Source organism: Camelus bactrianus, chromosome 12 (assembly GCF_048773025.1).
Source record: "Camelus bactrianus isolate YW-2024 breed Bactrian camel chromosome 12, ASM4877302v1, whole genome shotgun sequence".
Classification (NCBI taxonomy): Eukaryota; Metazoa; Chordata; class Mammalia; order Artiodactyla; family Camelidae; genus Camelus; species Camelus bactrianus.
In genome coordinates this window covers 55,452,629-55,469,451 of record NC_133550.1, presented here as the reverse complement: position 1 = coordinate 55,469,451, position 16,823 = coordinate 55,452,629, and the positions used below count along the sequence as shown (strand labels likewise).

The 16,823-nt window shown below is 41.6% G+C and overlaps 1 protein-coding gene across 1 annotated transcript in view; it reads left to right on the top strand.

Annotated features, from left to right (window-relative positions):
* The window catches only part of TRHDE (thyrotropin releasing hormone degrading enzyme), a 331,294-nt gene that overhangs the window by 98,286 nt on the left and 216,185 nt on the right, over positions 1–16,823 (top strand). The window contains exon 3 of the mRNA XM_074375395.1: positions 4,677–4,803. Within this exon, the coding sequence (XP_074231496.1) occupies positions 4,677–4,803 (127 nt within the window). The remainder of the gene's footprint in view (positions 1–4,676; positions 4,804–16,823) is intronic.

The following is a 16,823-nucleotide window of genomic DNA, read 5'->3' as shown; positions in this document are numbered from 1 at the left end:
TAATTAAGTCCTATTATTTACTGGTCCATTTAAAATCACTTATCATTTGGTTATCACTGTTGCCTTAGGACATAATGTTTCCTTGGTCTGGGATATCCTCCTCCACTTGGTAGCTTACTACATCCAGCTTATCCTCCAAAATTTAGCTGAAATATCTCCTCCCCTGAGAATCCCACATTTTCATCAAAAAGTCCCTGTATAGACTTCCATTGAATATTTACATACCTATGGAATTCATTTTTTCACTTATTTATTCATCAAAGGTTTATTGACTGCCTACTATGTACCAGGTACTGGAGGGGCAAATTTAACAAAATATTTTGACCTACAAAAACTAATTGATAAAAATCTTTGCCCTCATGCAACTTACATTCTTGGAAAAAGGGCAGCAAGAAACAAAATGAGTATGTGAAGCATATCTTTTGATAAATGGTGATAAATGTAATGGGAAACAATAAAGCAAGGAAGGAGAATGGAGAATCCTGGAGTGGGAGAGAAGACTTCTCAGAAAGAACAGATATTTGGAAGAGTATCTGAAGGAAGAGAGGGAATGAGCTGTGGGGATGTCTAGGGGAAATCTCAAAAGCTGTGATGGGAGAATCTCTCTTGCATGTCTGAGGAATGTCAAGGAAGCCAGTGTAAAAGTGGAGTAAGGTTAAGGTGGAACAAAATGGTAGGAAATGAGACCAGAGAAGTAAAAGGGACTAGATTTTTATAGGGACTTGGGAGCCCTTGTGAAAACGTGGGCTTTTACTGTAAATGAGTTGGAAAGCCACTGGGGGAGGAAGAGAAGAGTCATATGGGAGTTGACATTCATTTTAATAGGAACATTGTGGTTGCTGTGTAGCGAGCAGACTGAACAGAGTGAGGGACAAGGCATTAGCAGGAGATTAGAGGACTTGTCCAGGCAAGAAATGAAGGAAGCTCGGAAGCAGGGTGATGGTGGTGGGGCTGTGAGAAGTGATTGGATTCTGGATATGTTCTTAAAGTAGATGCCCAATTGAACAGGTCAGCGTGAGAGATGGAGGGGAAACAAGGATGGTGTTGAGATATTGGTCTTGGGAAGCCAGATAGAAAGATTTCAGGAGGAGCAGATTGTGTGTGTGTGTGTGTGTGTGTGTGTGTGTGTGAGAGAGAGAGAGAGAGAGAGAGATTGGGTGTTTGGCTTCAGATATGTTAAGTTTGAGATGACTACTAGATATCCAACTGGAGATGTCCAGTGGGCAGTTGGAAGTCTGGAATTATGGAGTAGCTCTTCAGCATCTTAATATTTGGAACCGTGAGACTAGATGTTATCCCCAAGTCACTGAGTGTAGACAGAGAAATGAAGATGTCCATGGACTGGAACGTGGGACTCTCCAGCTAAAGTGAGGGACCCTCCAGTTTAAAAGAAGTGAGAGAGATGAGGGTAGGAGGAGGATGAATCATGCAGGAGACTGAGAAGGAGTGGTCAACCAGATGGAAGGAAAGTAAGACTGAAGCCAAGTGAAGACAGTATTTGGAGGAGAAACGATCAACTGTGTCAAGCTCTGTGGATAGATTACACACATTGAGGGCTGGGAGCTGACAGTTGGATTTGGCATCCTGGGGCCATTAGTGATGTTGATGAGAGCAGTTTTGGTAGAGCAGTGGGAATGGAAGCCTTGTTGCAGTGAATTCAAGAGAGACTAGAGACAGGGAGAATAAATTGGCAACCACCCTACTTACATCTATTGTTTCAGGGTGTTAAGGGCTCCGTTTCATTCTGAAAGTGTTCTGCTTTGCATGTTAACTTACGTGTTGAATTTTGAGAATCATGTCTTTGAAAAGGGAGGAGGGGTAGATAGAACATGGAGTTTGGCCTTAGATAGGAGCTCAGTCCTTTGTAATGGGAGTTCATTCCATCGTATTACAGGAGTTCATCATTTGTAATGGGAGGGAAGGCAGAATGCAGTTACATTTCTCATATTGTATTTTGCTATTGATTTATTTGTTTATTTCCCCACATATTGTGAACCTCTTAAGAGCAGTAAGAGTAAATGTTTTGTTTATTGTGTGGTGGAGATTTTTATTGTTCTCGCTCTATGCTGTAGTACAATGCCTGGCACCCAGCAGGCGTGCAATAAATGTTTGAATGAACAAATGAAGACACTGTACTAAGCATGTGTGCATTTTATCTTCTCACTCAGATTGGATCATTTCCATCAAATCTTGGCAAACAGATTGATTTAATCATGCTTTTCTTGTCTGGGCCTCCAGACAGCTTGACTAACTGGTAGAGCTGATTGATAGGAATGGCTGTGTTCCCCCTAGTATCCATGGTGTCTCCCAGGAGTAAAATCAGTGACCTTTTGCTGCGTTATTTTGCAATGGTCCTGGCTACGGTTTTAATGTGAACTTACGATTTACTTCACTGTGAATCTTCAGAAAACTCTCCATTCTTCTCAGTATCCATTTGGCACTTTCAGTTTATCATTCATGTGGCATGCATCATTATCTGTTATTATTATCCAACATTTTGAGTGGGGATTAGATCATCATTGTTTTTTGTTCCCAATAATGCTTTGGACCACCTTTGGTTAGACAACACATCTTCTTTGTCTTGAAGTTAGAAATGCTTAGTCCAGACCCTGGTGCAAAGCAGATGCCAAATAAATATTTGCTGAATGAACAAACGTGTGAATGAATGATTCTTGTCTGTGGTGTATGCTCTTGGTGCAGGACCAGATCTCCTTTCCTGTTTCCTGTGCTTATCCCCCAGTTCTTACTGTCTTGCTTCTAACAGCTCATACTCAACCTCTGCACCGAAGGACTACCTTTGGGCCACTGGAGCTGCATCATCCAGATGCTCCAGGAACAAGAAGTGCCTGAGATTTAATGCCTGCCCCTTGGTAACCAGTATCCAATGACTGAGATGCAGGAGTCTGGAAGTCTAGCTCTCTTGCCTCAACGTAGCGGAAACTCACCAGTGCAATTTACACTCTAGAGCTCCCAGTAGGATCAGGCGGAGGCCGGAACTTCACTTGAAATTACACCCTCGTTTGGCCTTATACGCTCCGTTATATTGCTTCCCTTGCCCCCTTGTGGGTTTCTCCTTGAGAACACTTCCTTAATAAATCACCTGTATACTCATGCTTTCCTCGGGGTCTGCTTTTGGGGAACTTAAGACATTGCATGTTGTACAAGCAGTTGATGTCAGGGGTTGGGGGTCATAAGCACCATCTCTCTGAGAGCGTTAGGGTCTGCTGTTGCAGGGATTCTCCTGATAGTTTTTGGTTTTATACCACTGCCAACCAAAACTGTAGATGACTGTGAACTATCTTTGATGTTTCATTTGGAAGTCATTACACAATTTCAGTAAATAATTGGTATTGAGTCTAGTAAATATCTCATTGAATTACCGCTCTTTCTAACATAAAGTCGGAATGTATTTTCCTTGACTTTCTACTCTTTTTGATTATACACATCTCTGTTCTCTTTCTTTAAGCAAGGGTAATAAAGAATTAATTGCATAATCAAATTTTATATGATTGAGTTTGTCTTTCTTTTGTCTTCTTGTTGAATATAAATATCCAATTCCACATACTGAGTAAACCATTTTTTTTTCAGTGATTTGAAAAGAACATGAACTCCTTTATCTATAAATTGGGATTGGAAATAATGCATTTTAGAGCTGAAAAGCACTTTAGCAACCAGCTGGTGGCCAACACCTTCATTTTATGAACAAGAACATTGGAGACCCAAAGAGTTTAAGTTATTTGTTCAATATTACCCAGCTTGGTTAGTGGCAGAGCCGGACTGAAACCCAATTCCCAGGCTGCGGTATTCTCTGCTGCTCCACAAAATACATATTTCTTATTTACAGAATTGATATGAGGATTAGGGACCACATCTGTGAAAAATAGATTTAGCCTTTGGAAAGAAAGATGCTGGATAGCTTTATGAAAGCTTTAGGAAAGCTTATCTCATTTTAACCTTTTCTGTACAATTGGTGGTTTTGTTCAGTTTTATGTCATTTGCCTCAGGCTCCTTTCTGGCCAAGGACTAGATAATATACAATACTTGATTTGAAAATCAATATTAAGTATCCAGATTGTGTTAGAACTGTGAATTACTTCAGCTGGTTTGGAGCCAAGAGCAGTTGGAGACAGCCCTCCAAAGTGGCAATCACTGATGTACGTGATAATTTACCTATTCCTACTTTGCATATTGGGAGTAAGGGTAGTTGGATAGTTGGTTCCAAAGAAAAGAAGCATGAATTATATTTTTGTTCAGCCTGTTCATACTTCCAAAGCTTGATGCAATGTAATTTTAACAAACCATGAATTTCCTCTCCTGCCGAGCCGCCGTATCCTGCCTGCTTTCAGCGTAGTCTGGGAACCATTATACTATTCCACCGTTTCTTCCTATCTCTAGCAAGCACATGCAAGTGATAACTTCGAATATTTATTTTGATGCAAGGTGTATAAATCTTCTCTGTGTCATCTTGTAAAGCTAGGAAATGGTGAGTTGCTCAACGTGGTTACTTCAATTGTTTAAGGTTGATTCTTTCAGCCCCTGAATGCTTTGGTACCTGAACGAGAATGCCATTTAATTTTCATAGTGTTAGAAGTGATTTGTGTAGATTCATATATGCAGGGAAGATAAAATTCGAATATCAAAAGGCTACAGTAACTTTCATATATATTTTTAATTAGGTGCGATTATACGCAAGGCCTGACGCTATCAGAAGAGGTTCCGGGGACTACGCCCTCCATATAACGAAGAGACTGATCGAATTTTACGAAGACTACTTTAAAGTGCCCTATTCCTTGCCAAAACTAGGTAAGACTTTTCTTGGTTACTTTATTGGAAGGGCTTCTCGAATGTGGAATTTCTTTTTTATGCATTTATTTGAGACATCCAGAAGCATGGAAGTTCCAAGGGTTGTATTTTTAGAGAAGTTGAGTACTAAGAATCGTTTCTTCTGAAGAGGTAAAATAAAATTGAGTGCTTCTGAAGTCTTGCCAAAAAGTGCTCATAGAAATTAGGAAAGGCATTATGTAAGTTTAAGATGTCCCAGAGATAACCTAGATAGCTGTAATTTGTTGAATAACTACTGTGCAGGGGTGCTTGCCAACATCTCATTTAATCTTGACAACTGCTATGTGGGCGGGTGCTGTGAGAACGTTTTCCACGTAAGGAAGTTGAGACCTAAGGGTCTTCCATTTACTCAGAACGATCAGTGAGAGAAGGAGTTGGGATTGCAAGCTAGGTCTTGATGACACTCAGAACAATTCAATATTTTATACTAACACTGATTAGTTTCTGGTTCCTAATTCTCAGATGTCCGACCCGAGTGTATTGGTTGTCCCTGAGATGCTTTTTGTACAGTCATCTTTTGAGCACACAGTTAGAGTAAATAGAATGAAAACAAGAAAGAAAGAAAACGGCACGATGGAGATTGTGTTCGCCATAAATATGTTCACATTGCTTCCTTTTATGAAGCTAATAGGTTCAATAATTATTTGTTGAATGAATAAATGAGTGAATTTTGTTATATGAATTTGAATGAAACTGCTGCCTTTGCAGGGAGTGAACTGTGACTTTCCAGGAGGTGAGAAAGGGTATATATACCTACTAGAAATGCTGAAATTATTTTTTCTTCTCAGAAAATCTGTTTGGGGAGAGAGTATAGCTCAGTGGTAGAGTGCATGCTTAGCATGCACGAGGTCCTAGGTTCAATTCCCAGTACCTCCATTAAAAAAAAAAAGTAATCCTAATGACCTCCCCCCACCAAATAAACAAATAAAACCTGTTTTGAAATATTATATCACAACAGTTTTTTTGTTTCCCACCCTCCTTCCCCATCCATTGTCCTTCCCAAGAGCATTTTTGATCTGCATCCTTGTAAGTTATTGCTTACTGACAAAAACAAAGTGCTTTCCTGATCAGAAGTATTAGCATTTGAAGCACAAGTTCTCCTCTCTGGAGATGGGCCTGTTTCAGTAAAGTACTTGCCTGATGTGTAGCTTTATTGGTCTTATAGTCAGCGATTCAGAAAGTAGAATAGTTGATATTGTTATCAATGGATGCAGTATACAGTTTTAATGAATGATATTACAAAATTCTGAGGTCTTCTTGAGACATGTGCTCTTAGAATATAAGATTTTATTTCAAATTTCTAAACAAAACTTTATTTCAAATGGGACTCGTCTTTTGTTTTGCTTTGTGAAGTCTTCTTTTTTTCCCTCTATATCAGCTTCCCTATTAGAATTGGTTGCACTGAAATCTCCCTGGTAGGCACCCAAGGCAGAAAGGAAGACCTGACCTCATTTGCATGGGAGGTGGCACTGTTCTCTTCTGCAGGTAGAGCAGGCTGGGAACTTCCCAGCTTGACCCTAATGTAAAATTCACGCGTGCTTATCCTGCACATTCAGCAAGAGAAATAAAATGTGGATCTTTGTCCCCTTCAGACCAGCAATTAGTAGAGGAACTCAATCTATAATTTCCGGGGGTTCCGTGTAACTGTCAGCTTGCAGCAGGAAGCATCTCTGTTCCTCTCTTTCACTCGCCATTGAGCTGTGCAGGGTTTCATCTGTAGAAAAGGACTTTGTTCACTGGTACTATTGCTTGTTAAGTTGCCTTACGGCGGATGTAACTGAATGATGTGGCTTACCCCCAGGCACTGCTTTTTATATAGCTAGGGGAGTTACCACGGCCCCTGCACTTTGTAAAATTTCTCTTTAAGCTCAACTTGTTTAATATGCCTTTAGATATTCAGATCTATATGCTAAGGGATTTATAAGCATGCTTTCTAAATGCTCCCAACATCAAATTCCAAAGCATGGAAGCATTTTGACAAATCCTTACTTTTTATTGTACATTACAGATTATATTTTAAATGAATTCTATGGAAACTAACTCAGTCTTTGTAAATGATGAATGTAGATATGTCCCAGAAATCAGCTGTATCTGCCTTGATGTTTCAGATCTGAGATGGTTTCCAAGACCCTTATTCTACCCTCCCTCCTGCCCCTCCTCCCTCCCTCCCTCCTTTCCTCCCTTCCTCCCTCCCTCCCTCCCTCCCTCCCGCCCCTCCTCCCTCCCTCCCTCCCGCCCTCCCGCCCCTCCTCCCTCCCTCCCGCCCCTCCTCCCTCCCTCCCTCCCTCCCTCCCGCCCCTCCTCCCTCCCTCCCGCCCCTCCCTCCCTCCCTCCCGCCCCTCCTCCCTCCCTCCCTCCCTCCCTCCCGCCCCTCCTCCCTCCCTCCCTCCCTCCCGCCCCTCCCTCCCTCCCTCCCTCCCGCCCCTCCTCCCTCCCTCCCGCCCCTCCTCCCTCCCTCCCTCCCTCCCGCCCCTCCTCCCTCCCTCCCTCCCTCCCGCCCCTCCTCCCGCCCCTCCTCCCTCCCGCCCCTCCTCCCGCCCCTCCTCCCTCCCTCCCTCCCTCCCGCCCCTCCCTCCCGCCCCTCCTCCCTCCCTCCCTCCCTCCCTCCCGCCCCTCCTCCCTCCTCCCGCCCCTCCTCCCTCCCGCCCCTCCTCCCTCCCTCCCTCCCGCCCCTCCTCCCGCCCCTCCTCCCTCCCGCCCCTCCTCCCGCCCCTCCTCCCTCCCGCCCCTCCTCCCTCCCTCCCTCCCTCCCGCCCCTCCTCCCTCCCTCCCGCCCCTCCTCCCTCCCTCCCGCCCCTCCTCCCTCCCTCCCTCCCTCCCGCCCCTCCTCCCTTCCTCCCTCCCTCCCTCCCGCCCCTCCTCCCCTCCTCCCTCCCTCCCTCCTTTCCTCTCTTCCTCCCTCCCTCCTTCTTCCCCTTGTTCATTCCATGAGCATTTATTGAATACCTCACAGATGCACTTTTCTATGTGATTGGGATGCAGCACCAAAGTAAAAAAAGGCAAAAAGTCACTTCCCACCTGGGGCTTAACATTCTATTAGGTAGAGACAAGTGTTTAAGCAATTAGGGATATGAGTCGCATTGTCAGATGGAGATCAGTGCCGTTAAAGAAAAAGCTAGCCTGAAGGGTCAGGAAGTGTGGGGAGTGGATGGGCCATGGGAGGAAGGGTGAGTTTTTTAAATGGGTGAGTATGGAAAGCTTTGTTGGGAAGTTGACTTTTGAGCAAAGAACTTAAGGGAGTGAAGAGTAAGCCAAGTGGATGTCATGGGACGAGGACCCTAGGCAGAGGGAACACTGTGACATGGCAGCTTTGCTGGCGTATTTGAGGAACGGCAAAGAGGCAAGGATGACTGGAGCAGGGTGAGTAAAGGGGTGGGAAATAGGAGATGAGGTCAAGGAGGAATGGGTGGCTGACGGATCATGCAGGGCCAGCAGCCTGTCGTAGGACTCTGACTTTTGCTTTTTTCTGAGCGAGATGGAAATCTGTTGGTTAATTTTGAGCAGGGGTATTATGTAATCTGGCTTCTGTTATAAAAGGGACATTCTTATGACTTGGTTGGATACACTGTAGGGCAATGGTTCTCCACTGAGGGATGATTTTGTCCCTCGGAAGCACTTGGCAATATCTGGAGATATTTTTGCTCTCACAGTTCAAGGGGACTGGTGGATTGTGTGCTGCTGGCATTTAGTGGGTAGAGGCCAGGGATGCTGCTACCCATCCAACAATGCACACGACAGCTTCCCACAACAAAGAATTATCTTGCCCCAAACATCAATAATGCTGAGAATGAGAGACCCTGGTGTAGGGGGAAAAGACAGAGGCATGAAGACCACTGAAGAGGCTATGACAAAATTCAGGCAAAATTTGACAACTGCTTGGACTGGGATGTTAAAAGAGAAGTAGTCAGAAGTGGTCCAATTCTAGATAAATGCCGAAAGTAGAGACAACGAATTTGTTGATGAACGGGATGTGGGAGAAAGAGAGGTACCAGCGGTGACCCCAAGGTTTTGGGTTTAAGAACGAGAAGGATGGAATTGCCATTTACTGAGACAGAAAGATTGTGGAAAGAGGTAATTTTAAAGACTGATGTGTCTATTAAACATTTAGGTGGCAGTTTGTTGTCCTTGAGAAATTCAAGTGGACAGTTGAATTTATAAATAGGGAGTTTGGTTGAGTAATCCAGTTAGAGATATACGTCTGCCAGCGTATCATGATGTAGAAAGCTGTGAGGCTGGATGAGATCACCAAGCTTGTGAGAGCAGATGGAATGGGATCAAAGAGGGGCTGATCCAATGTTTAGAGGTTGGGGAAATTAGGAGCTAGTAAAGGCTACTGAGGAGAAGTAACTGATTAAAGAAATACGTATATGGGGAGTTCCAGGCATCGAGTATATAAAGTATTTCACAGAAAATTAGATGCTAAGTGGTAAGTCAAGTTAGATGAGGACTGAGAATTGATTATTTATTGAGTCTACCGTGCGAAGGTCACGCGTGACCTTGGCAAGAGCAGTTTCAGGTCAAAGTCCTGATGGGTGTGTTCAGGAGTACAAGGGGGTGGATTGGGGAGAGGATACAGAAATGAGAGACAGTGAGTATAGATCACAGATCAGTATTTCTGAAAGTTTCCCCTGGGAAGGGTTCTGGGAATGGTGGATGGAGAAATATTTGTGTTCTAATAATGCTCATCTCTTGATAAAAACTTTCTGTGAATGGATCGCATCCTTTCCTCACATGTCTGTCCCTGTCCCAGACCATGTCAAGGGAGGGTGTGGAACTTGTCTCTTTCTTTGATTTGCATTAGAAAACCCAAAATTGAAACGCGTGGATAAGAAAGCTCTCCATCAGTCAACCTGGCTTTACTGGTGAGGGGAGATGTGCGCATGTGTGAATGTCAGGGCATTACATTGCAAAAAAAAAACAAAACAAACACTTAAAATGTAATATTGAGTCCTTCTTTTCTTAAAAATCACGTTGCTCTTCCATCATAACTCAGTCATATCTTCTCTCTTCCCAAGTTCGTTTTCATTTCTAATGCTAGATAGTTTCCCTTCCTCTGCTGTGGTGTCTTCTCAACGCTAGCTCATCTCTAAGGATTTGAGTTTCCACTCCCAGTGCTTCATCACAGTGGTTCCCTAGGAGGAATTCTGATGCTCGCTGTTGGGACAACAATTGATTCTCCTTGTTGTCCGAGGATGTTCCTTTACCATTGTAAAGTCCAAACAGTCAGCCGGTATATGCTATGTAAGGATTTGCTTTAAAAAGCTCTCTGTTAGGTAATTGCAACTATTAGGATGAGGTTTGTAGAGATTTTCTCTTCCTTGACATAGGTGTAGAGTCTGTGTGATACAGTACAGCAAGCCACGTGCCCTGTTTTCGTGGGAATTCTCTGCGGCATGGATGTTTACTTTAAAGGAAGGTTGTTGTAGACATACGAAGAATTATCTTTCCTCTTTATCTTTAAAACGTATTGGCCGCAACCACAAAAAACAAACGGGTTTGTGTTTACTAAATGTGGGTCACTCTTAAGGGCTTCGTACATTCTAACCCATTTAATCTTTATCACAGCCTTTTGAGGCAGTGCTGTTATTTTCTCATTTTCCAGGTGAGGAAATTTAGGCACTAAGTGACTAAGTATTGTACTCTGATCCCACAGCGGGAGTTAGTGGATTTATAAATTCAAGCCCAGGCTCTCTGGCTCCAGAGTCTTGAGATTCTGGTGAAACAGATTCCAGAAATTTTGAGAATTCAGAGACCAAAATATGGGTCACCTTGATAAACTAGGTAATCTGGTTTCTATTTTTGTTAATTTCATTTTGTTGTTAAAAAGTAGTATGTGGTCCTTGTAGAAAATTTGTTAAAAGAAATAAAGAAGCACGTGACCTTATAACTCATAATCTCACCAATCAGAAGATATATTTGACCATTTTACATGTTTTTTTCATGAGAGTTTTTTTTTTATACGTCAGTTAGTTGGCTGATAAAGTGACTCAGATGTATACTGGAATATTTTGTCATTCATCCCGTTTAGATTTCAATTAATTATGGCTATGGTTTTCAGTTTTCTTTTGCTGCTACTTTATGATATGTAAATCGATGTTTGGTAAAGGAGTTTGCTTAATTGCTTCTTTTCAGGACACTGTGCTTTTATGAAGAATTTATTACCTCCCTGGCACAGCGCTGTGATTGTAGAAGGAGCAGAGGTATTTTGTACCAAGAAATTCTGGCTTCAAGGAGGTTGTGAAATGCCATGCCAAGATATGGCATTTTCAGGAATGAATGGATTAGAGACTCACGCAATGCAGAGTATAATCAAGCACCAACATTTTGTAGGGCAAAGACATAGTTCCATGTTAAGAAGGTGGGATCATTCCACAAGGCTGTAGGCATGAAATGCACATAAAAAGAAGCCTTATCTTTACTTGTGTCCTGAAAAAAGAAACAAATTTAATCAGAGGTAGAGAAAAAAGGGGAGAAGTTATTCTGAGAATTGTGTAGTTGGGAAAGCCATGGATACCTTGGGCTCTATGTATCATGTTGATGGACTCTATTTATTTTTCCATAATGGAATAGATAAACTATGGAATAAATTACCCTATGGAAGTTTATGAATAAGAGAGGCTAGCTTGAGTGATTGAGTATTGTTTAAGCTATAACAGATATGTCCTTTTCTTTATAGTGTTGATGATAATGGAGATGATGATGATGGAGATGATGATGGTGATGATGGATGTGATGATGATGATGATGATGGACATGATGATAGAGATGATGATGATGATGATGATGGACATGATGATAGAGATGATGATGATGATGGAGGTGATGGTGGAGATGGCGATGATGATGGTGATGATGATTTGCTGTTTCCAAGTAGTAAAGCTTTGGAGTCTTTTTCTTCATAAAATATTTGTACTGACTGCTATACATTCCACTTTCTATGGTTGTGTATCTTTTTTAAAGTAGTATTTGTTGTTTTTAATTTGAGGTGGTAATCATATTAATACTATTCCTATCTTAATTATGCATCTCATACTTGAATTACTTTTTTAGGCTTAATCTTTTTAAAATTATGACTTTTCTTACCTTTCGATTAGGTAAATATTGAACACTACATATATTTTTTGTTGATGGCCTCAAGTAATACTGCCTTTTAAAATAAAATCTCTAGGAGCTTTTTATATGGTCTAGTCTAGTTATGTATAATGTCTGTTCACTCCCAAGATGTTTCCTTCAACCCAAATTCCTAAATAATTTCAATGTACACTGGAGCTATTTAATGATATGGTTTCTTGGTGGAGACTAACATACGGATCTCTGTGGGTTAACATTCCTAGTGTGTTTTTAGGGAATCAGATGAGGCAGTTCTTTGCCATCTAGTTTATCAGGTACTATACAGATACAAGTTTCTTCAAATGACTCTCCTTGTCCCCCTCTTTGGCATCAAATAAATATAGCCTCCCAATTTTATGAAGGTAATTTATTTCTGAAAAAGCCTTTGTGTGGTGATTTCCTCATCAACCCAAATGGCAGTTATCATCTTTTAATAGAAAATATTCTTTATATGTTCCTAACCTCCGCTCTGACAACCATTTGTGCTGAAACAACACAAAATCCTATTAAAATGGACACAGTTACTTCAATATTTAACAATTATTTTAACACAATTTAACAAGGCATTTTTCCCCCTTCGTTAATTAGTCTATAATACGGCCATTTAACTGTTCTTGTTAGGCTGTTTTGCAGCTATTACACACTATACACTTCCAAGATTGTACTAACAAGCAAACATATATGTGATGCTCAATATTTATGGTACTTAATTACTAATGCAAAAAAAAGGAAATAAACAAACAGAACAGTAAAGAAGAAAGAAATCAATGAAAACAGTGCATTTTAGTGGGAATGATGCATGAGATTATTACTGCTATAAACTAGCAAACCACAAGTACATTGAGTGGAGAATTTAATGCAGCACAAACCAGCTATAGAACTGGATTAACTAATTAATTCAACAAGCATTTATTGAGTAGTTACTATGTACATTGTACTCAGCAATGGATATTAAATGGCCTCTTCCCCTGGAAGCTTACAATCTAGTTGAGGAGATTATTTTTCATTATTTAGATAGCTTGCCAATATTGTTACATGTTCAATTTGTTTACCCTCCTCCTCCCTCCTTCTCTGGTTTTAGGAATTTCATAGCTTCAAAACTTTGAATTTATGCCAAGTATATTTTCACTAATTCAATCAGGGTTTTGTGAAAGATTGTTTATCTTGAAAATAAGCGTGATTTTAGAAAGTGCTTAACTTAATTAGGGCTTGTTTATAGGGGCCTCCAAGGCATTGTTTTACATACTCCAACAGAAGTATTTGGTCCTTGCAACTTGGCCATTAAGCTTGGAAATGACTACTTTCAACGTTTTCCTACGCAGTCATTGCGTAAACCTCGTGCAGCATGCTCTGTTTTCTTTTCTTTAAAAAAACATACTTTATTTATTTGTTATTGTGTTATTTAATTATTTTATTTTGGTGGGAGGTAATTATATTTACTTGTCTCTTGAGGAGGTACTAGGGATTGAACCCAGAATGTCAGGCATGCTAAGCATGCACGCTACCGCTTGAGCTATCCCCTCCTCCCTTCTTTTCTGTTATTATGGGTCAAGTGGTGTTGGTTCAGTAATGGGCACCTCCTCCTTTGGTGCACCTGGTCCCATCCTCTCTCACCTGCTCAAGGACATCCTGCCAACTATTCTCTCTTCTCTTTCCTGGATCTTCAATTGTCCCTCTTTGTTGAGTCTTTCCCCATCAGCATTAAAAATCTGGTGCTGTTCCTCTCAATCTAGCCACACACATGCACACTCACTCCAGCCACTACACCATTTCTCTCCTTTATTTTACAGCTAAATTGCTTGAAAGGGTTGTCCATCTCCACTGACTCCAGTTTCTCGCTTTCCTTTGTCTCTTGAGTGCACTCTCCATCAGGCTTTTGCCCCAACTCTATACTAAAACTTCTCTTGTCAAGTTCGACAACACTCCCACGTTGCTAAATCGAATGGTCAATTCTCAGTCTTCATCCTGAGCTGTCAGCAGCCTCTGACTCAGTTGTTCTCTCCAGCTCCTTGAAACACATTTTTCACTTGTCTTTCAAGGCAATGTATTTTCCTGTTTTGGGGATTTGTTTTTCTCCAGCGTATCCTCAGCCATTCTTTCCAAGTCGAATTTTTCCTCTTCTTCCTGTCTCTAGCTGCTTAACACTGGAGTGCCCTGGGACTTTGGTTTTGGATCTTTCCTCTTTGCTGCCTACACTGGTGGTGACCTCATTCAGCCTCATGGCTTTGAATCCCATCTGTTGATGCTGGATGACCAAATATACAGCTCCAGCCTGGTTCTCGCTCTTCATCTCCAAACGTCTATGTTCTGCTGGCTATTTGATGTCTACACTTGGATGCCTGATGAATATCTTGAATTACCATGTTCAAATTTATCTCCAGATCTTAAACTACTGTCTAGCTTCCTCCATAGTCTTCTTTATCTCAGTAAAGGTGAGCTTCATCTCATCAAAATTTGGCTAGGTAAAAAAATCCTTGGACTTACAGTCTTTTTTCCCCTTGTGTTACACATCCAAGCCATCAATGAATTCTTTTGATTCCACGTTCTAAGTGTTATTGGAGTCTGATCACTTCTCACCATTTCCATAGCTACTACTCTTAATTCAGTCATCATGGTTTCTTGCCTTGGTCAAGAGTTCCAACTCATTGAAATGTGAAGCTGAAGTGCTATGAGAACATGAGATATGTGAATTTACCAAGTTCTTGGGAATGATATTGGACTTATCTGGTGATATGGCTCTCCTGCTCAGACTTCCCAGTGCCTTCCCATTGGTAATAGAGTAGAATTGAGAATTCTCCCTTTAGCCTCCAAGACCCTTGAAGATCTGGCCACTTACTACTACTCTAACCTTCTCTCCTACTCACTCTTTCTTTGTAGTGATAGTACCTTCCTTGTTTTTTCTCCAACATACTAAGCATGCTCTAGCCTTGGAATCTGTACTCATTCCTCCCTCAGCGCAGAACACCTTTCCTTCAGATATATGCATGGCTGAAATATCACCTTTTCCAGTGAGTTCTTCTTTGATCCCCCGACTTAAATTGCAGCCTTGCGGATCACTTCCCATCTCTCTTCCCTGATTTACTTTTCTCCACAGCACTTTTTATTATCTCCCCTAACATGTTTTTTTATTTATGTCTTGTTTTATTTATTATCTGTCTCCAAGCTACCCTTCCTCCTTCACCAAATGTAAATGTTTTATGAAAACAGACATTTTTGTCTGTTTGTTTACTGCTCTATTCTCTCTGCCTAGAACAGTGCGTGGCCCAGTGTGGGTGCTCAATAAATGACAGTTGGATGAATGAGAAATCTCCAACTTCTTCCTGTTAACCGTCTTCACCACGTGAGAATGTGAAGAAAAGCAAAACTTTGGCTACTTTGTGAATGAAATAAAATTGATTTCTTTTTAACAGAGTAAACAAAGAAATGATGATGATGTTCATTTAAACTATTAAGGAAACTCTTTCTTGGTAAATACAAGTGGAAGAAGTGGCAGATTAGCTAAATTGCAGTCACTTTCTCCTTAAGATTTATGTCAAGGAAGTTGTTGAAGGTGGGTGAGTTGATACCTAGAAGTATTGGGCTTCTGGTTTATTACCATGGCAATCCTAGGCTGAGGCTCTTAGGAGGCTATGCTTTGCACCGGGGAAGATTTTGCAATCTGAAAATGAAGTAAGTATCTAGCAGTCTATCAGCTCTTTTTCCTTTTGTGGTTCTTCTGAAGTGAAAACAACATTCACTCATGGATTTGGCAACATTGTTGAATATCTACTACATACTAGATACTGTTCCATCAGGTACTGAAGAATCAGCAGGTAAACAAAGAGACAACAACCCCCATCCTCATTGGGCTTATATTTTAATAGAGGAGAGAGGCCAATATACTTAATGAGATGAATATATAATAATAGAAAGTGGTAACTGCTCTAGAGAAAATAAAATAGAGAAGCAAATGTCAGAAGTGTTGGTAGAGCGGAGGGGTTGCAGTTTTCAACAGGATGGATGGAAAGGGAATGCCTTGCTGTCTGAAAGAGTGTAGGGACCCTAAGGGAAAGGGTGTTTGACTGTTGAAGATATGGCAAGGAGACCAGTGTGCCTGGAGCAAAGGGAGTAAGACTGAGAGTAGGCTGAGAGGTGACTGTCCCAGGTGGGAAGGACCCTTGTTGGTTAGCCATTGAATGACACGCACTTTTATTTGGAGCAGAGGCATTGCTTTAGTGGCTCGAGCTGCCATAACAAAATACCATTGACTGGGTGGCTTGAACAACAGAAATTAATTTTCTCACAGTCCTGGAGGCTGGAAGTCCGAGATCAGGATGCCAGAATGGTTGGGTTCTGGTGGAAGCTCTCTTCCTGGTTTGCAGCAGGACATCCAACTTCTTGCTGTGTTTTCACATGACAGAGAGACAGAGCAAGCTCTCTGGTGTTTAATTCTTAGGAGAAGACTAATCTCGTCATGAGGGTTCCATCCTTTTGACTTCTCCTAAACCTGATTGCCTCTGCCCTAAAAGCCCCATCTCCAAAAACCATCACATCGAGAGAGGGCTTCACCTTATGACTTTGAGAGGATATAATTCAGTCCAAAGCGGACATAATCTGGATCGACTTACATTTTTAAGGGATCATATTGGCTGCCTCATGACGAACAGACTGTCGGGGGAAGGTGAGCCAAGCCCAAAGCAGAGAGAAGCTGTTACGTTAATGCGAGAAATAATGCTGTATTGGACCAGGGTCATAGCAGTGGAGGGGGTGAGAAGTGGGCAGAGTCTAAATATTTTGAAAGGAGGATAAACAGAGTTTATCACTTAACAGTAGGACTTCAAATGAAGGTTTATGTCTGTTCCTCTCAACTACAGTTTAGAAAATTGTGACAA